The following is a 21,596-nucleotide window of genomic DNA, read 5'->3' as shown; positions in this document are numbered from 1 at the left end:
AATCCTCAACTCGTAAAACAAACCCAATAGTTGAGATTATGAAGAGAGGATGAGTAAAGTCTGACAAAAAAAAAAGGGGGGGTCTCAACAACCTGTGATATATATATATATCCCCGCGACCCTACTGAGGATAAGCGGTGCAGCTAATGAGATGAGAGATTAGAGATGATTATATATATATATATATATATATATATATATATATATATATATATATATAAAATTGTTTCTACCCTTCCAATAAGGTTTAAGGGCATAATCTCCCATCTTTCCAAATCCTTCTTTTTTTATTTCATCAATTTTCCATAATTTGCATCAAACAGCTGTGTAGAATGTGGTGTGATAGTCACCCCCAAATATTCAAACCCCATTTGAAAACAGAACTTTCTATCACCGCTGTTGGACATTTTCCTGATATCACCTTGCTACTGATTTGCTCTCATTAGTCAAATACCCAGCTACTTCTCCATACACTGTATTTCAATAAACACTTTCAATAGATATGTGTACTGTATGATTGTTGGCAGTATGTTTGTGTATTAGCTGCAGCACACCATCTGCATTATACTTAACATTTTATCCTCATCTCATCTCATCTCATTAGCTGCACCGCTTATCCTCAGTAGGGTCGCGGGGGTGCTGGAGCCCATCCCAGCAATGTGGGCAGTGGGCAGGGGACACCCTGAACTGGTTGCCAGCCAATTGCAGGGCACACAGGGACAGACAACTCGCTCGCTCATTCACACCTAGGGACAATTTGGACCGGCCAATCCACCTGAAATGCATGTCTTTGGAATGTGGGAGGAAACCGGAATGCCCAGAGGAAACCCACGCAAGCACGGGGAGAACATACAAACTCCGCACAGGTAGCTGGATTTGAACCCACACAGGAGGTTCCCAAGACCTTAGAACTGTGCCGCACACTCGCTAACCACTGTGCCGCCGTGCTGCCACATTTTATCCTATTTCAAGAAAATTATATTCAAGGCAAGCAAGTGTCCCATATGAAAATGTGCTAAAGCATATAAATGTGCATGATTCTGTGTTGTGCAGCCTGCCTAGGCAAGCTTCTTGGCCAAGCCTTAAAAGCATCGTGAAGCAGAGGAATGATACCTCTGGGTCACAAGCAGATTATAAAATAGATTCCCTGCTTAAGAATACATTATAATTTCATTAGCAAATTAACTTTACCAGCTCGGTGGCCTTGGGGGTAGGGCGCCCGCTCCGAGACTGGGAGGTCGCTGGTTCAACATTGGTACTCATTGCCTCCTTGCTTGGCGCTCGGCATTAGGGGTTGGAATTAGGGGGTTTGGTCACCCAATGACTCCCAACACATCAGTTGGGTTGGGCGAGGGGGCTGGGAATCCCCTCCTCTGTATCAATCTCCCAGAAAGAGTCAGGAATGTGTTCTTGACTCTTGCCACCTCCCACTAGGGGGATATGGCTCCGGTATATATATATATATATATATATATATATATATATATATATATGTATATATATATAAATATGATAGCAAATTAACTTTAACATAAACAATTATTCATATTATTCCAGGAACAGCTTCTTTTGTAAGTAAAAATCATGTGGATGAGTAAGAATTAGCATAGCAGTTGTTTAAATGTTGGTAGGTTTATTGTACTACTTTCTTATCCTACAATTTAAGGCTGATAACAGGCGAATGGCAGGATGTAATTTTAAAGTCAAGTATGTAGTGCACTGCAATGTCAGTCATTTAAAACGACTGGCGTGGAGACAGTTACAGTTTAACTTAATACGGGGGGGAATTTTCGTGACTAACTTACTTGACTGTCTTGAAGATTCCAATACACAAGTGTGGCAACTGTTTTGCTCAAATAATTTAGTACACAAATGACAGACAGCATGGGTGAAAGAGCGATTTTTGTTTAGTTAACTACTCAGGTTTTGAATATGAATACCCATGTCACGCCGTTTGGACTTTTATTATTTTTTGCAAAACTCTTGTCTCAGTTCTAAGTCATTGAGTGAAAATATCTCAGCTCCATTTCGGTTACTCTTCACACAAGTGGTGAGAGATGTTTGAACCCCGTAGAATTTTAGGGGTTTGTCATCAAGTCATGTCGAGACATTCAAATTTCTCTTTGCTCCATTCAACTTTACAGCCTTTGTTTTACTATCTATCTACCTTGGTCATATCCCTCAAGAGGAGTGACCGACAGCAAGACACACACATACAATAACAAAGAAAATAAAAGGGAAATAAATAGCAAAAAAAAAAAAACACACAAACATTTTTGGAACATGGCCAACCCAATTGCCCAAACAAGTTAGGCACCTCGGCACCCAAGTTGGTCATGCTTTCGTCCCTCCAGATGAAATGGGACACCAGAAAGCGGCCATGTCACTCGGGTCAGGGTGACACAACACACTCTTTTGTTCAACAGTAGGGCCCAACAGCTTTCACTGGTTTACCCCTGCCGCCTCATACGGGTGCCAAGCCCATCCTTAAGAATGCATCCACAATGCCACTATCCTTTCACAACACCTCTCCACTCCTTTCTATCACCAACAAGAGCTCTAGCTTTCATTATATTTAGACCTCTTTCCTGCACTGCACTAATAACACCATCCATCCACGTCAATCGCGGCCTTCCTCTTGGTCTCCTTCCATTGAATTCTGCTTTGTAGATCCTCTTCAACATTCGCTCCTCATCCATCCTCTCCATGTGTCCAAGGCAACCGAGTACTCTTATCAACACGCTTGCTCAGTTCCACGACTACTCCAGTTCTGTCTCTCACAATTTCATTTCTCAGTCTATCCAATCTTGTCACTCCTAACATAGTCCTCAAACACTTAAACTCAAAAACATTCAACTGCTTTCTTAAATCTGCGTTCAGGCTGCAAGTCTCTGCACCATACAACACAGTCGGCACAATCACACTCTCATACAGTCCCCTCTTAACTCTTGTTGCTCATCACTCTCCTCAGAGCACCCAAAACCTTGCTTCCTTGATTGACTCTGTGCAATACCTCGCACTCCAATCCACCAACTGCAGCCACATCACAACCCAAGTACCTAAAGCTTTCAACTTCTTCCAGCACCTGTCCATGCAACCTGATTTCTATTTGTTTTACTACAACTGAGAAAAGGAAATGTAGACATTTTGATATTAACAATTTCTCAACCTCTGGCATGACAAATACCAGTCAATTGATTAAAGACAGTTTATGATGCATTTTAATTTTATTCAAAAATAAATGTTCCTTAAGTTTTGTGAGCAGTTTAAGATAGTGTTCCTCAACCACCAGGCCGAAGACCGGTACCAGACCAATACTTTTATTGTACGGGGCTGCAATAGAAAAAAATAATTCCAGTATTTTCTGCTTGATATTGTTTTATTGACACCGCCACGGTCATACGGAATGTGAACTTGCCATTTGAGGCGGTGCGTTTAAACTTAAGTCAGACTGGTTAGCACGGGTGGAAAATGCCACATTGGAAACTAGTATGTCCACCCATAGAAAATACAGAGATGAATTACTCAAGTCAAAAATTTTTGCACGTATAACAACACAGCATGGTTAACTGCAGCCAACTGTCATGTTACAAAGATCATGCTGGACACGTCTTCATTAGAAGAGTAAACAAACAGGTGGCCATGGAAAACTTTAACCCAATCATTGCGGTTCGAGAATACATGGAACCCTTGTGTGGATGACACGACAAGCCGTGCATGCAGACCCCACAACACAAACTCACTTTTCGGAAGGGTTTGTTTATTAAGAGTTTGCATTTTTGAGTACTTGGCCCTACGGCTTGACAAAGACATTTTGAGTTACGTTAAAATAGTGACCCGTGTGTTGCAGTGAGTTGCCATAGAGTAGCCAAGGTCAAATGTTGTTGGTAAGATGTTATGAGGAAACCCGAACATTGCACGGTTATACTGTGGATTTGTTTGTTTTTAGTATTGTGTTCATTATTGATGTTATTATTATTATGTTATTATAATTATCATTAGAACTTATCATTATGACTATTCTTTTAGAAAAAAATACAAACAGGTTTAATGCCAACCTTAGCCCATGCCCTAAAATTATGATCACCAATTCAACTGGTCCATGGTATGAAAAAGGTTGTAGACCATTTGTTTAATAGATGAAAGAAGTGTTTGCATTGGAGCCGCAAGATCGGAAACGCAATCCGGTTTATCAGGTCTGGAATAGAATGCAAATAGCGCACCACAATAGAGAAGGCACCAGGAGGGGAAAAACAAACTCCTCACTGTCACTCACTCAACCGTCGTAAAATACACCAAGAATGACGATCTGCTGGAAACTTGCCCGGGCAACCTTTGCTAACAAGAGTTCCAGGCTAACCAGTTGAGTGCAGATTCCAGCTGCGGGTGGGGACTTCAGTAAGGGAAATCCGTAATGATCGACTCTGCTTTTGGGGAAGTTTTGCAGAGTTAGGCAGTTATACATACTGGCTCGTGTTTGAACAACTTTTCACAACGCTAAATGTCAAAGCGAGCTAACTATAACTTATTTTGGATGCTTGTTTCTGGCATTGCAGGAGCTGAGAGGTAATTTACCTGTCATGCGCACAAGGTAAGAAAAAGAACCGCAGTAGCAGGTTAATTCATGTGAAAAACAATAAGGGATCTACAAAATGTACAAAAAGGCACTGTTAACGCACTCTTCAATTCTTTTGAGGGGGGCGGGGTATGGGTGAATGCTTGGATGGGACTTCCTCAGAGAAATAGGCTATTATTCATGAGAAAGGACATTTCCCTCACTATTGTGACAAAATGGCATTTTAACATGCGCCCGAAATCACTGCCAGGTTACAAAATATGAAAGAAACATGCTTTTTTGTTTTAAAGACAACAGAAAATGAATCAACACTTTTTTTTAAACCAAACATCAGATTCCAATTTAAAGTTCGTGTCCCGTATGCGTTTAATTTGCCTGATTCCTGCTATGAAATGCAGGATTCAGTACAAAGGAAAAGAACAGTCCTTTTCACGGTTTTCTTCTCTTGATCCTTTTTGTAGGATTTTCCAATGGCGTCCCGGTGGATGTCTCACAACAGCGTGCAGCCGCCTTTCTTCCTGCGCTTGGGAACCTGAAGCGCTGCCCTGGTGGCCATCTCAAAAACCTCTCGCACGCCTTCTTTGGTTTTTGCAGAACCCTCCAGGTATCCAAAGGCGTTGATCTTGTTGGCCATTTCGCGGCCTTCCTCAGTCTTGACTGGTTCCTGTGCGGCAAGAAAGAAAAAGTTTGCTTAGAATAGTCCAGAATTACAATGGTTTGAGCTTACTAATGGTACAATTAACTGGTTTGGACACATGGCACAAGAATGCACTAAGGAATTGGGGGATTCCTATGATGACACCTCTCCAGAAATCCCCTACGATGCAATGGAGCAGAATTAAAATTGCAACAGACACATTCTGTATTGTTGGAAGTACTGTATATTTCAGACTACAGAGCGGACCTGATTAAAAGCTGCAAGCTCAAATTTGAAAATAAAACTCAATGTTGTCTTTGTACAAGACGCAATGGATTTTAAGCCGCAGACTTAAACAGTCATTAAAAAAAAACTAATTCGTGTCCATTTCTCACATTATAAGCCAGGCTGAAACTTGGTGTCAACCAAGTGGCGAATTTGGCCTCGACCCTTTTGGCTGCAGAACATTAACAAGGCCCAGACCCACGTACACTTTCAGCTGTGTCCTTTTCAGTTCTGCTCTGTTCTATTTGCGCCATGCGTTTTCGGATGATGTGTCCATTCAAGATGACAATTACAAAGACAAGCACATATTTACAGCTGTGCGAAAGAAAACGTGAATAAGGACTGTATCACATAAAATGTGAGCCCTATACTTTTAGACGACAGCGTCAGGACCAGGGCCAGGGCAACCGCACGCTTTCAAAACAGTCATGTCTTTTTGTGTTGTTGCTGTCGGCGGTTGCCGTGATAATGGATTAAATTGCATTTGCTTGTTATGGTTCTTCAGGGATTAAATGACACATCAGCGACTTAACATTGATGCCAATTAAATCAAATTAATTTGTAAATACATTCAATGTACAATAAGACAATAAAATCCCCTCCATTATCCCCACCGAAAATCCTAAAACACCTAGTACCTACATGTTTTGATCATTGTAAATTAGTTGGAATGTAATCCAATTCATTGATTGATTATATCTTTCTTCAATGATGCACTTTCATTATGGATTGTGAAATATTATTGTTGTTGTATTTTGCCACCAGTTTTCTATAGCAAGTAACCTCATTAGGGAAGTGAGGCAATTTGAACATATATCTGCTAACGGATGAGTAGCCAGTTACACAGGCCCACCATTTTCTGTGAATTTTTAAGCTTCATGACATTAAATCAAAAGTTAAAGCAACATTTTCCAGGCTTTTGACACTCTACCTGCTTCATCTTGGCCAGCTCTCGCCGCGTGTGCTCGTCATTCCTCAGGTCTTTCTTGTTCCCCACCAGGATGATTGGAACATTGGGACAGAAGTGCTTAACCTCAGGCGTCCACTTCTCAGGAATGTTTTCTGCCCCGGGAGGTAAAAAGAGGATATGAGACAAATACTCAAGGGGGATTAGAGCTAAGATTCATGGCCCGAGCCCGAGCCCGAACCCGAGGCAATTTCGGGCCGGGTCGGGCCTGAAATGTCAGTCATACGGTCGGGTCGGGTCGGGTTCGGTCCTGTTTTTTTTTTTTTTTTTTTTTTTTTTTTAATTAATTAATAATTATAAATATATGTTCATTAAAAATATATACTTAAACTATGTATGGATACTAGACCAAGGAATACTTGTTATAAAATAAATAATTTGGATAAAACGGAGAAGGAGCTGTAATTGCTTTTAACGGAGCCAGAGCATGCTCTGTGCACGTGACGTGACGTGAATGCTGTCCTCTTAATAATCTTCCCCTCCGCAAATTCGCGTGATTTTGGCCTGGTATCCCCGATATGGAGTCGGACCAACAAGAAGTTAAGGATAAACTCAAGAGAGGAGAACTGACGAGGAAAACGCACTCTGGTAAGAGTTTTAATAAGCGTTTTATATAGAATACGATCGCTTTTGTCGGAAGTGTACATTGACGTTGGTGACATTTTCATCCGCGTTAAAAAACGCAATTTGCAGAATAAAATCACGCTTTATTGTTTAAATAAACGCATTATATAGACTAGGATCTCCCAATTATTATAATTAGCTCGCTTTATTGTTTTAATAAGCGTTTTATATAGAATACGATCGGGGGGGGGGGATTTGCATAGGAGTCGGAAAAGGGCACAACACGTCAACACCCCCTCAATGATAGTGCCGCGCTAAAATCTTAAGGACGTACTACTACTGCTGCTGTGGATTATGGCCCAATGATCAAGTCGTCAAAATGACGGACGCCCTTAAATGTTTTCGCTACCTCAAAAAAAAAAAACCGTCAATGACAGATTGTCGCTTAATGTAACATCTGCAGTGCAGACACAGAAATATAAAAGATGTAAATGTTTATACAGTTTTATTTAACTTAGGCCTAGATGTTGTAACAAAAGGCAGAGTTTAATTTGTTATCATAAATCACCCCTCCTTATAAATAAAATATGTAATTTCGGGCCCCCTCGGGCCGGGCCAGCAAATCCAGTTAATTAGTCGGGCTCGGTCCGGGTCGGGTTTAATACCCCTCGGGCCTGCGTCGGGCTCGGGTGCTTTTTTTGGGCCCGATCTTACCTCTAAGGGGGATAACTATAAAAAGGACATGCAGCACAGTCACTCCTTTGCTATATTCACTGCTCATGGCTTGAGTGTTTAGTGTGCCGTGCTAATCATTCTTGTTAGCAGCAGTCTATTGCGCTGACAAAATTTTTAGTGAAATTCATGAGCCAATTTAAACATACCTAAACTGTCAGGGCTATCAATGGAAAAGCACATGAGGATGACGTCAGTGTCGGGGTAGGAGAGAGGTCTCAACCTGTCGTAGTCCTCTTGGCCAGCAGTATCCCACAATGCTAATTCTACCTGCACAAAAGGTTATCCAAATTTGTTGAAACGTTTCAACAGTCAACATTTTTGATCACAATCTGAAAAAACAAAAATTGAATTTTTAATAATTTCCTGAAGGTATGTCTAGGCGTTTCCACAAAAGTGGCCAATATGAGACTACTAAGTTACAGTTCTAAAACCTCTGCATCTGTGTATTTTACTTTGGCAGTTTTTTTGACATTGTGAAAGACCTGTATATGTTTGACTTCTTTTTCCAGAAGTCAAACCTTAATTGTTCAAACTTGTACTTGATAATTAGACTTAAAAATGGATCCCGAAGTGCAATATGCATGTTTATTTTCAGCTCTGATTTTAATACACATCGTAAATATGCATATAACTATGTTGGGCATTTTATTGGCTAACCAATGTGTCAATTGTTTTTTTAATCGGTCGCTACTGGCTGAAAGTTTTTGAAGCAAAAATAGGTCCGTTATTACAATACTGACCCTCATTGGCTATCGCCATGAAAAAAAAGCTTGCTTGCAATTGGTCAAGAGTAGTGTCAATTGAAAAGTCAGACTAATGGCAATATTGGAAATCATCTCGAGTTTTTTTTACTTTTAAAAGGGAAATATGGTGTAAACAAATGGATTACACCAAGGATTATCACACGATGCAGAAATGCTCTAAGGCAGATTTTTTTTACTGTCAGCATTAATCCATGTTTTGGAGTAAATATTTTACACTGTTGGATTCACTGGACTGTCGAGAATGTAAAGAGACCGTGTTTGCTGAAAATGGTGTCATCAGACTGTGTTCTTTGGGAGGCCCGGTGGGGGGTGCTTCGGGAGTATGGGGTACCGCACAGTCTGGACTCCGCCAGGGCTGCCCTTTGTCACCGATTCTGTTCATAACTTTTATAGACAGAATTTCTAGGCGCAGCCTTGGTGGGTATGGAGTCCTGTTTGGGGGCCTCAGCATCACATCACTGCTTTTAGCAGATAACGTGGTGCTGTTGGCTTCCTCAGGCTGTGATCTTCAGCTCTCACTGGAGCGATTCGCAGCCGACTGTGAAGCGGCCGTGATAAGGATCAGCACCTCCAAGTCCGAGACCATGGTACTCAGTTGGAAAAGGGTGGCATGCTCCCTACGGGTTTGGGATGGGATCTTGCCCCAAGTGGAGGAGTTCAAGTATCTTGGGGTCTTGTTCACGAGTGAGGGTAGGATGGAACGGGAGATCGACAGATGAGTCGGTGCAGCGTCTGCCATCATTCGGAACCCGTACCGGTCTGTCGTGGTAAAGAGGGAGCTGAGCCGAAAGGCAAAGCTCTCAATCTACCGGTCGATCTACTTTCTTACCCTCACCTATGGTCATGAACTGTGGGTTGTGACGGAAAGAACACGATCCCAGATACAGGTGGCAGAAATGAGTTTCCTCCGCAGGGTGTCTGGGTTCTCCCTTAGAGATAAGCTGAGAGGCTCAGTCATCCAGGAGGGACTCTGTGTAGAGCCACTGCTTCTCCGCATTGAGAGGAGCCAGTTAAGGTGGCTCGGGCATCTGATAAGGAGGCCACCTGGACGCCTCCCTTGGGAGGTGTTCCGGGCATGTCCCACCGGCAGGAGGCCCCGGGGGCGACCCAGGAGATGCTGGGAGACTATGTCTCTAGGCTAACCCCTCAGATGAGCTGGAGGAGGTAGCTGGGGATAGGGACGTCTGGGCTTCCCTTTTCAGGCTGCTGCCCCTGCGACCCCACCCCGGATAAGCGGAAGACAATGGATGGATGGATGGAAACCTTACAAACAACACGGCACGTACTCACAGCAAGACAGCCTATGTAGAATACCACGACAATACTAGCAATCTACCAAGACGTTGTCATCTGCTACCAGTGATCGAGAACATCCAGAAGAGACGAATTGAGCAAGACTTCAGGCATTTCTTTTTTTTTCAGAGTGTAAAATTGTCCTATGACATACACAATTTGTGATTATACATAAAATGCATAAATTAAGGGGTAAAACCTAGAGTTGACAGGTATGCGATGTCTTGTCACTCTTCCTTGCAAATGTTTCAGCAATCATTACTCAAACCTTAACAGCTTCTTATTTGTGTTGACACAGAAACGGGAATTACACAGAGATTTGCCTCACCCCTAAAAGCTTCAGATTAATTCAATTAGGGAAAGAGGGAGATTAGCAGGCATCAAACCAAATACCGTCTGTACTTGCACATGGGAAAAAGTAATGCCTATAACTCTGTTGCTAACTTTTGGCAAGTCAAGCTCAAAAGAGTATGACAAATGAAAATCCCTTCACTGAAATCTCAAAGTGAAAGTGATAGCCTCCAAAGAGTGAAGGTATGAGTCCCAAAATAGAGGTCTGCAGAGGCTGAGGGTTGGAGGCAGCAACATGACGCATGTGCAAGTGGAGCGACCGTCCTCCTACATACTGGAGCCTTTTGGAAAAATAATCAGAATCAGAAACATCTAATATTAGAAAGAGCTCAATCCACTTGAAGGTGAGAGATTTCAGTGAAAGCATAAATCCATTAGATCTGGTTGTATAACAGTCCAATTCTAAAGGGAGGGGTGGGGTGAAAATCCTCTAAGTCACAGTGATCCCCCAATGGACATGCGTCTGCTTTGCATGAGAAATTTGAATTTTGTTTCATCCCAGTGCCTAAATTACAGGAAGTTAGAGACTATTATCGCATGGGAGGAATAGTCCTGAGGGATTTTCCAGGACAACGTCTTAGTTCCCGGTCTGAACTGAGACTTGGAGGACTTCCTGTTATGCTGTTAGCAGTGCAGTGAGCGAATCTCTCTGGCAGATTAGGACTTTTGCAGCTCACAGTACAAAACGACACCCGTGCTTTTAAATGTTTTGAGTTTTCAGCAATATGTGCTGCTGCAGTGTTGATTTTACCTCTGACAAGTGATGGGTCCCGGGGACTCGCATGCTCAAAAATCTATGGGTCCCAACAGAGTTCTATGGGTCCCCGAAATTTAGTGTTATCGAGGTTGAAATTGTAAATCGGTGACAAATATATAATAAAAATCGATATATTCATTCAGTTTTAATCATAAAATTATTAATTCATTTTCTGCATTAAATTATTGTTGGTAATATACCGATTAATGGGATAACCACAAACCTGTCTTTTTTTCATTTTCTCCTTTTATACTTCCTTTTTTCCTTAACTTATTTATACAACATCATAATTCGTAATATAATGCATCAAAGCAAGTGAGCTGAAAAAGCCGGTTCTCTAAAAAGAGACTTTTCACTACACAACTCGAGATCGGCGTGCAGACGAAAACTCGAACCGCGAGACCAAAACAACATCAAGTTTGGAGTGCGGTAAATCTTTGTTTAAAAAAAAATGTAATCGGGTAATAATGACAATTTTTGTGTCAAAAAAGTTGCGTCTTGGGGACGCACGTTTGAGACTATGCGTCCCTAGCAAAAAATGATGCGTCGAGGACGTAGGGACGCCGTCAAACGAGAACACTGCTGCTGGTGCATTCACAACTTTTATTGTAGTATTTCAAATCACGGAGGATTGTTCACTATGTAGTGGGTCTGCACGCTTCGGAAAAAAAACCTATTTGCGATTTTTCAGACCCGATTTTAAAAGAAGGGTGAATTTCTGTTCTTTTATTTTTGAGGAGAACTTAAACGAGTGACATGCAAACTTACCTCGAGATGAGACTATACAACTGCAACAAATTAACAACTATAGATCTACAAATAAAACAGAATTGCAGTTAAATAAATGTGTTTTATCGCCATTATACAAAGTACAATGAAATTGGATGGCTACTCCTGTTGATGTCAGAGAGTGTTTAAGAGAGCAGATGGCTTGCTACACGCTAGTGACGGGTAACCGCGACTTTTGCAAGGTCCCTGTAATGATTAAAATAAAAGAGTCACAAATGTAGTGGTTTTCCACAAGTAGTAGCTCCTAGTCGTCCATTTCATAGGTAATGGATCAGGCGTCGATAGTGGTGGCTTAAGAGTTGTTAGCCTAGCTGTTAACTATACCTTCTGACGCCTCCTCAGTCAATTCCCGGACGCGAAAAAAATTCAGGGAGCACCTGTCGGTGATCACCTTTTTTTTCTCGGCCCTCCGGTTTTTCTTCAAGAGTCAGTTTTAACTGATCAATTCATTTTCAATGTAACGATCCGCTAAAGTTACGAGTTGGTGTGTTTGTCTTCGTGGCCAGCTGTGCGCCAAGCTGCTTAACTGAGTGATATCTTGCAAACCTTGCCCCGCGTTAATTGGCTGATGCCATTGAAACCTGCTTCTGATTGGCCGGCGCTGACGAACTCCGATATGTGACAATTCTTGTTGGCCAAACCCTCCATATGTCAAATATAAAAATGGAATCAAAATCCTTAAACAGTGTTTTCCGGTTACACTATCGCACAATGTCACATCGCGATATCGATTAGATTTCGGTTAATCTTGCAGCCCTACCATGTAGCATGTTTTTTTTTTTGCATAGTACAAACCTGTTTTCCATCCACTTCGATATCCGCGATATAGTTCTCAAACACCGTGGGCACGTAGACTTCGGGAAACTGGTCTTTACTGAAAACGATGAGGAGGCATGTTTTCCCGCAAGCACCATCACCGACAATTACCAGCTTCCTTCGGATGGCTGCCATATCTGCCAGGACATAAAGGAAAAGGGTATCGAACAAAATTGAAGTTGGTCGTAAGGAGGCATAATTAAGGAACGGCTTACAATCTCTGTTTAACTCAGTTCTTTTCCGCTCACAGTTCCGTTACATGTTTAAGAATGGGCTTCCAGATCAAAAATGAAACTGAAAGCCTGAAGAAAATATGAAAAAGGTTTTCATATTTACCTGCGAAAGTACTTTTTTATAATTGCGATCATATTATGAGGTTATTTTAGATCTTTGACAAACTGTACAGTGCGTAGTGGAACACTTTATTTCTTTGGAAAGAATAAACAGCCAGTTAAATGTCTGTTAAAAAATACAAATCTGTTCATCCTTCATCTCATTATTCTTGATCTAGGAGTGTGAAGAAATCCGCCTTTTTGCCACTTCAAGATGGCGGTACATTGTATTAAATCAATTTAATTTGACACGCACCAAGTGTGATTCTTTCTGATCACTTTTGGACAGTAACTTCAGAAATTGGAAACATTTCCCCCTCAAATCAATATTTTAGGTGAGTGTTGGATTCATTTTAAAATTAAAATAATAATAATTTTGAGAACCCGTCAGAACCAAGCACTAGGGTTGGGTAGGGTTACTTTAACTTGATTACTTTCAATTACTTTTGGATTACTCCAATACCAAATATGCTAATAAAAGACAAAAGAAACTAAATATGAATAAAATGACTAAATTTTGTGCAGGCTTGGGGAGTAACGGAATACATGGAACGGCAAAAATGATGTTGGCAAGCTGTTTGGATTTATTGTCATTTTGTTTCTGTCGCATTTTATGTTCGTTTTGCCGGAGATCAAAGCCAGGAGAGAAAGCTTACCACGTGTTGTGAATCAACATTTTATTCATATTTAGTTTATTTTGTCTTTTATTAACATATTTGGTATTGGAGTAATCCAAAAGTAATTGAAAGTAATCAAGTTAAAGTTACCCTACCCAACCCTGCCAAGCACATTATTTACTAATGAAAAAATAATTAATATACAACCTTAAAATGTGCATCATACGTTAGTCAGCAATGCAAAACAATCACAATGCAAGACTTGTAAAAGGCACAGCAGAATAGCAGCGTTTCACGTGGATCCACTGAGCCACACCAAAGCAGCCACAAAACAATTCCAGCAATGTGGCCGGTTAATGAATACACCGCCTTTCTTTCTCTAAGGAGGCTTCCTGAGGCTTATGGGCTGACGGCAGTTATGCAACAAGTTGGACAGCGTTACCACAAAGCATAAGGTGACCCAATCTTATAAGTGAGGACCGCCACACAGATTTAATAATGGCTGGCATCCAATAGGAAGATCTTCAACATGTAGTAAAAAAAGGTCTATGGTGTGTCAAACCTGGCTGGATCTTGTATCTTGACATATGCTTAAAAATCTTGGCTGCACTATTAACCAGCAACAGTGATTACAAAAGCCCACCGCATACAGAACTCGGGTCATCTGCTGTCAGGCACAGCCTTAATACATAGTGAGGTTGTTCAAATAGTGAGAAAAATTCAAACAACTCACAAGATAGATTGTATTTTGTAACTTTACGATAATATATCCATCCATTATCTGCACCGCTTATCCTCAGTAGGGTTGCCGGGGTGCTGGAGCCCATCCCAGCCATCTTCGGGCAGTGGGCAGGGGACACCCTGAACCGGTTGCCAGCCAGTCGCAGGGCACACAGGGACAGTCAATCCACTCGCTCATTCACACCTAGGGACAATTTGGACCGGCCAATTAACCTGACATGCATGTTTTTGGAATGTGGGAGGAAACCGGAGTGCCTGGAGGAAAGCACGGTGAGAATATGCATACTCCGCACAGGAAGGTTGGTAGCCGGATTCGAACCCATGCCCTCAGAATTGTGCCGCACACGTGCTAACCACCACGCCGCCGTCGCATATTATATGATTGAAAATTACCATCCGAGAACACTGAATGTTATAATATATGCAGACAATAACCTGTTTGAAACCCAAATGTCAGCAAAGTTTGTTTTGGAAAGAAAGAAAAAAACAAACAGGAATCCTTATTTGGGTTGCTAATAACAAGACAAGAAGAGAACCGCAAGTTTGAGAGTGTTCTCCATTCGGGCCCTTGTGTTGTGGAATGCTCTGCCCCCTGAGATTCGATCTGCCACCTCAGTGGAACTATTTAAATCTAGGCTTAAAACGGACTTCTATTCTCTAGCTTATAATTACCTATACTTCCTGTTGACAATATCTGTTTACCATTTGTTATTTGTAACATAGATAGATAGATAGATACTTTATTCATCCCCGAAAGGAAATTCACATTTCCAGCAGCATCCCTGAGCTGAGAACAGTACAATAATACAGCCAAAAGAATACAATATACATATACCCAGTGTGACGTGCAAATGCCCACTGTAGCGTGTTATATTGCAGCTTGGTAATGTGTGGTCCCTTCTCAAGGTTTCTCCATTTTGAGTTTTTCCTTGCCCTCATGTAGGTTTTAGATGAGGGGGCGGTGTAATAGTAATTTGTAGTCTGCAATCATTTGTGGTCTATACAGCCCTTTGAGACCCCTTGTGATTAAGGGCTATACAAATAAACATGACTTGACTATTCAGTTATGCTTTCTTAAGGGGAGCTTTGTTGATTTAAAAACATGCAAGGTACCTTGATCTGAGGGAGAAAACAAATTGCTTTGTGTGCATGTTCAATTTATATCCCTTGCTTTAACAAAACGAATCTTTGAAGATATCTCTGCTTCACAGATTTTGATTTTGCATTACATTCTGATTGGTGAAACAGTAGAATAGTAGTAGAATTTTAGAACTCATATTGTATTAACTACAACAATCCTTTTCTAAATTAATATTTCGACAGAAAATATTGTTTCCGCTCATATTGCCTGCGTGTAAACAAAGACATAAAAAAAAACAAGTGTGCAGTGAAGTCTGCCTAAGAAGTGGGCCAAAACAAGTTTAGAAAGCAGCCAAGGAGAAGCCAGCCAGGGACACAAATCCAAGTAGGTCACATTCAATTGCCTCTGAGAACATATTTTACTCAGGACACCAAACTTGTATAGTCAAGAATCTACAGAGACACAGACAGTACAAAATATTTAAACCTAATACCAATTTCTACCCCAAAACTCAAAAGTGCACTAGAAAATATTCTGGGAAACGGTGGGGTTGGCGATCTTGAATTGGCATGCCAAGAGACTCTCTCAAGCAGATATGTAATGAAGTGACTAACAAGAGAAGTTAAAAAAAAAAAAGAATTACGTGGGGGAGCTTTCTACAAATGCAGCTAGCAGGAGAAAATGGCAAGAGCAGAACAAATGGAGGCAAGCCTGAATCAGACGCCGAGGATAAGCAGTGGCAGAGCCCAAAATTTGAAAATGGTAGTCAACCTGGTGGGTTTAGGCGAAAGCAACACAAAAGCGATTGAATGTTCCATGTTCTAATCTGGTTGTCAAAGAAGTGACCAGTATTATATAATTAGCAAACACTATGGGTGGGGGATCGATCCAAATCTCAATATAATAGATACTGAGCAAGTACTTGGATCAGATTGAGGATACTGTCTTGGGATCAACACTTCAATCCTCCACCAATTTCCTAAAAGTGCCACATTTCCATGTAGATAGCGGAACCCTTCTCACTCTCACCCAGCGCCCTCGGACGCTCCAAGTTTATGCCTGAGTTGTGACAGACAGTCACACGTTAGCAGATCTCCCTACCTGGACAAAGAAAGGGCCAAATCTATGCGCTCACCCCTAAATTAAGCGAAAAATAACAGAGGCAATTAGCTCAGCACGGTGTGGGCTTTTTTTTCCCCCAACTACAGAAAATGACAATACCAGGTTGAATTTGTGTCTTTAAATGGTCTGGTACTGTGGCAACAGCACAAATTGACATAAACACATGAAAATGCTCACTTTGCAGAGAGCAACTAGAACAATTAAAGATGTAAACATTTTAGTGTTCCTGAACAAACCATGTAAATCCATTTTCAACATGACAACGGAGCAAAAGGGATGCAATTGAAACCTTATTACTGGCTTTAATATGAAAATACTCTGCACTGGAAAGTGCTTTAGATAATGCGTTTACGTTGTTAAGCAGTATTTTCGTCACATTGCTGCTTTTTCGGTTTCTCTCTTTTTGCTATTTTTCAAAAACAGTTGTAATAGAAATAGTTTTTATATTTTTTTAAGTTTGCAATGTAGTTATTTAATAAAAGAGGGAACATTTTTGGTGCCTAATATCTTTGTGCTGTGTTAATCAATATTATAGATTAACTCAAAGAGGAAGGGTTCTGTTATTCAATGATCATAATAATTCCATGCAAAACGGTATTGGTTTGGTATCGATTGATACTACCGGTACTCAGTATTTACTTGGATCAATACCAAAATTCTCAGCATTGCCCAATTGCCCATTCCTAGCAAACACTGGCACAAGAACGAATTATATATATATATATATATATATATATATATATATATATACACACACACACACACATGTACATACATATATTACATATTTAAGGTGGGACGATATGCTTAGGTCACGATTCGATTGTATCAAGGTACTAAGGTACCGATTCGATTTACATTATTATTCTTGATCATTGCGATTCTACAAGTATTGCGATTCAATATAATTGATGATTGCGATAATTTTTATCCCCCCACCCCTAAATAACAGGCAACTTCAATCACATATTTCTGGGACAATAAATCATGAATGATGTTCAAACTATGCACATCAGTATGTGAGTCAGTCAGTCCCAAAAAAAAAAAACCTTTGCATTGTATGATATTATGATACAATTGGCTTGATATCTATACTGAAGATCTTAATATAGACGAGGAATGTAATGGTCAAGAAATCAAGTCAAGAATTAATCAAGAAGTCATTAAAAAAATATATATTTTTTATAGCTGATGTTTTGTTGTTGTTGTGCTCTGTACAGCCCTTTGAAACTTTTTGTTATAAAGGGCTATAGAAATAAATATGACTTGACTGCAGTTTGTTCAATGTGAGTCTGCATAGTTTGTATTCTGCCCTGTGTTTTTTAGCACTCCTTTTTGGTTGCATAAGAAAATAAAGCAACATCGAGTGGTCAAATAATACACACGGTTCCTTTGATTTATGACAAAGTGTTAAATCTGGGTTTTAGTTTTGCTTATGCCAATGGGTTTTTTTTAAATGAGTGATTTGCCGAAGTCACTTTGTGGAATTTGAGTAAGTCATATTACAAACATTTCCAAATTTTTGTGTTAAAGCTATCAATGTTGGATGTATGTTGAGTTATTTGAAAACTGTTTAATGAGTTTATTTAGGCTTTTATTAAAATAGATGAGACCTTGTGACTCTTTAGTAATTTAATTTAATATATAGCCTGGTTAGCGTGTGTGCGGCACAGTTCTGAGGTCATGGGATTGAACCTTCTTCTGTGGAGTTTGCACGTTCTCCCCGTGCTTGCGTGGGTTTCCTCCGGGCACTCCGAATTCCTCCCACATTCCAAAAACATGCATGTCAGGTTAATCGGCCGGTCCTAATTGTCCCTAGGTGTGAGTGAGCGAGTGAGTTGACTGTCTCTGTGTGTCCTGTGACTGGCAGGCAACCAGTTCAGGGTGTTCCCTGCCAGGGTTGGGTAGGGTTACTTTAACTTGATTACTTTCAATTACTTTTGGACTACTCCAACACCAAATATGCTAATAAAAGACAAAATAAACTAAATATGAATAAAAATACTAAATTTTGTGCAGGCTTGGGGAGTAACGGAATACATGGAACGGCAAAAATGATGTTGGCAAGCTGTTTGGATTTATTTTCATTTTGTTTCTGTCGCATTTTATGTTAGTTTTGCCGGAGATCAAAAGCCAGGAGAGAAAGCTTACCACGTGTTGTGAGTCATAATTTTATTCATATTTAGTTTCTTTTGTCTTTTATAAGCATATTTGGTATTGGAGTAATCCAAAAGTAATTGAAAGTTACCAAGTTAAAGTAACCCTACCCAACCCTGTCCCCTGCCCACTGCCCTAAGATAGCTGGAATGGGCTCCAGCACCCCCGCGACCCTACTGAGGATAAGCGGTGCAGATAATGAATGGAATAATGGATGGTTCTTGGTATGGAGCTTAAAAGAAATATAAATGTTCTGCTTGTGGTAAAATGTACTTGCAATATATCTAACATGTGCTTTGGATTGCATACTTTCGGTTTGCTTATGGGGATTTTCAAATATTTGCATGAGTTGCACTTTACAAGAACAAACCCCTCGAGGAGAAGGGTTGGATTTGCAATACTGAACCTTTCAACAAAATGAAGTATGAAGTACTGTACCATACCTGTCAACCTGTACGTTTTTGGCGTACAAAGTATGTTTATTATGCATTTTAAGGCGTGTACGAAATAAAAGGAAATTCGTACGGAAAAACGCAAAATGGTCAATTATGGGTACACCGACTATCACGAAACGGCAAATCAATCAAGTCAAACGAGTTTGCCGCGGTAGCCTCTATCTTGGTATCGTTTTTTTTTTGTTGCAAACGAAGCCAGCGGTTTGATGCTACTGTGCGCAGGCGTCTGCCGCCTGGGGATTTCCCATCATGCATCATTCCGTGGTAGTTGTGTAGTGAAAGGAAGTCCGTCTTTTTAGAGAACCGTCTTTCTCGGCTCAACTCATTCAAGAGAGCCGGCTCTCAAACGGCTTACTTTCTTTGATGCATTATATGACGAATTATTATGTTGTATAAAGAAGTTAAGAAAAAAGGAAGTATAAAAGGAGAAAATGAAAAAAAGACTGGTTTGTGCTTATCCCTTTAATCAGTATATTACCAACAATAATTTAATCATCTCATCTCATTAGCCGTACCGCTTATCCTCAGTAGGGTCGCGGGGGGGCTGGAGCCCATCCCAGCAATCATCGGGCAGTGGGCAGGGGACACCCTGAACTGGTTGCCAGCCAATCGCAGGGCACACAGGGACAGACAACTCATTCGCTCATTCACACCTAGGGACAATTTGGACCGGCCAATTCACCTGAAAATGCATGTTTTTGGAATGTGGGAGGAAACCGGAGTGCCCGGAGGAAACCCACGCAAGCACGGGGAGAACATACAAACTCCGCACAGAAAGTCTGGAGCTGGATTTGAACCCACGACAGGTTCCCATGACATGAACTGTGCCGCACAAGCGCTAACCACTGCGCCGCCGTGCTGCCAATAATTTAATGCAGAAAATGAATTCATAATTTGAATAAGAAAACATATTATTTTCTACATATTAACTGACAAAGTTCCTGAGCGGTAGTGCGTCAAATAAGTTTGACAATGTTTTATTTACAGGCTCCTGCCCCACATGAAGGAAATATGGGTTTTGTCTTTCTAACCTAAGCTTATTCGCTGTTCAATAGAATCGGTCTTGGTGTGATTTCAAGGTCTCATTAAGCAGGACAGCTAGGGGCGGCAGTAGCACAGGAGGTAGAGCACTCGTCTTGGTATCAAGAGGTCGCAGTTCGAATCCTGGCTCCTCCGTGTTACATGTCAAAGTGTCCTTGGGCAAGACACTGAACCCCTAATGCCCCTAATAAGCAAGGCTGGTGTGAGTGTGTGTGTGAATGGGTAAATGTGAAGCACATTGTAAGGCGCTTTGGGAAGTCTTCATTGACTGAAAAGCACTATATGAATGCAGACTATTTCATTATTTTACTTAATTATATCTGCAAGTTCGGGCAGCACGGCGGCGCAGTGGTTGGCGTGTGTGCGGCACAGTTCTAAGGTCTTGGGAACCTCCTGTGTGGGTTCAAATCCAGCTACCAGACTTCCTGTGCGGAGTTTCTATGTTCTCCCCGTGCTTGCGTGGGTTTCCTCCGGGCATTCCGGTTTCCTCCCACATTCCAAAGACATGCATTTCAGGTGGATTGGCCGGTCAAAATTGTCCCTAGGTGTGAATGAGCGAGCGAGTTGTCTGTCCCTGTGTGCCCTGCGATTGGCTGGCAACCAGTTCAGGGTGTCCCCTGTCCACTGCCCAATGATTGCTGGGATGGGCTCCAGTACCCCCGCGACCCTACTGAGGATAAGCGGTGCAGCTAATGAGTTTTTTTCCTTCTACAGTGAACGAAACACATTTACAATATAACATGTTAAACTACATAAATAAACACGTTTGAAAAAAAAATATGGTGTAAGATTATTTTGAATTTTGTAAAGGAAAATAGGTAAAGGAGCCCTGGAGCTTGACAGGTATTCTGTACTCATGCCTTGACAAAGACTGACATGAGAAATTGTCAGCGGCCATATAATCTTGTGATCCAATCATACTCGTGGGAATGTGGAAGATACCATAACGCAATTCCTGGGGATCCGTTGAAGTTTTTCAACGGATAGTCACAATTGTCTCAATATTTCATTAAATATTACTACTACTAATATATTAAGTTGTTCTACTTTGGAAACAGCAAAAACAAGTGCCAACCTACATTTATAAAGACATTTGAAATATTTCCCAAGAATAGACCGGGCAGCTCATTAGATTTAGCCTTTTCATCCAGGTTGCAGCAGTGAATAAAGTATACAAAGCGACGTGACGATTAATATAAAAAAATATGCAACAAAAAAAACGATTAAAAAAAAAAAAGACAAAGTAAACAATTGGTTACGTGTACGGAAAATGGGGAAAAGGCGATTGTTTCGAGGGAGCCACCACCCAAAATGAGTCACAACTACTCTATGACGCGTTGAAAAAAATGTTAAGAAAAATCAAAATGTCGTTTAAGCTAAAAGAAAAAAAATGACTTACTTTGACGGTGTGATTTGGAGTATTTGTCAAAGAAAAAAATCCTCTTTAGCGCTCGCTGACTTCTTCACCTTCTCCACTGCAGTGTTCGCCGTTTGCAACACAGGGAGTCAATGATGC

The 21,596-nt window shown here is 40.9% G+C and overlaps 1 protein-coding gene across 1 annotated transcript; it reads right to left on the bottom strand.

The window, feature by feature from the left end:
- Positions 1 to 4,917: 4,917 nt before the first annotated feature.
- On the bottom strand, positions 4,918 to 21,596 carry rhoca (ras homolog family member Ca). The gene is made up of 5 exons (XM_088339006.1): positions 21,480 to 21,596; positions 12,514 to 12,671; positions 7,911 to 8,031; positions 6,430 to 6,560; positions 4,918 to 5,240 (listed from the first exon to the last, which is right to left on the bottom strand). The coding sequence occupies exons 2-5, from the start codon at positions 12,667 to 12,669 to the stop codon at positions 5,067 to 5,069; spliced, it is 582 nt and encodes a 193-aa protein (XP_088195132.1). The 5' UTR covers positions 12,670 to 12,671; positions 21,480 to 21,596; the 3' UTR covers positions 4,918 to 5,066.

Source organism: Urocampus carinirostris, chromosome 6 (assembly GCF_059441175.1).
Source record: "Urocampus carinirostris isolate Australia breed hairy pipefish chromosome 6, RoL_Ucar_1.0, whole genome shotgun sequence".
Lineage (NCBI taxonomy): Eukaryota > Metazoa > Chordata > Actinopteri > Syngnathiformes > Syngnathidae > Urocampus > Urocampus carinirostris.
This window is presented reverse-complemented; position numbering and strand designations above follow the sequence as displayed.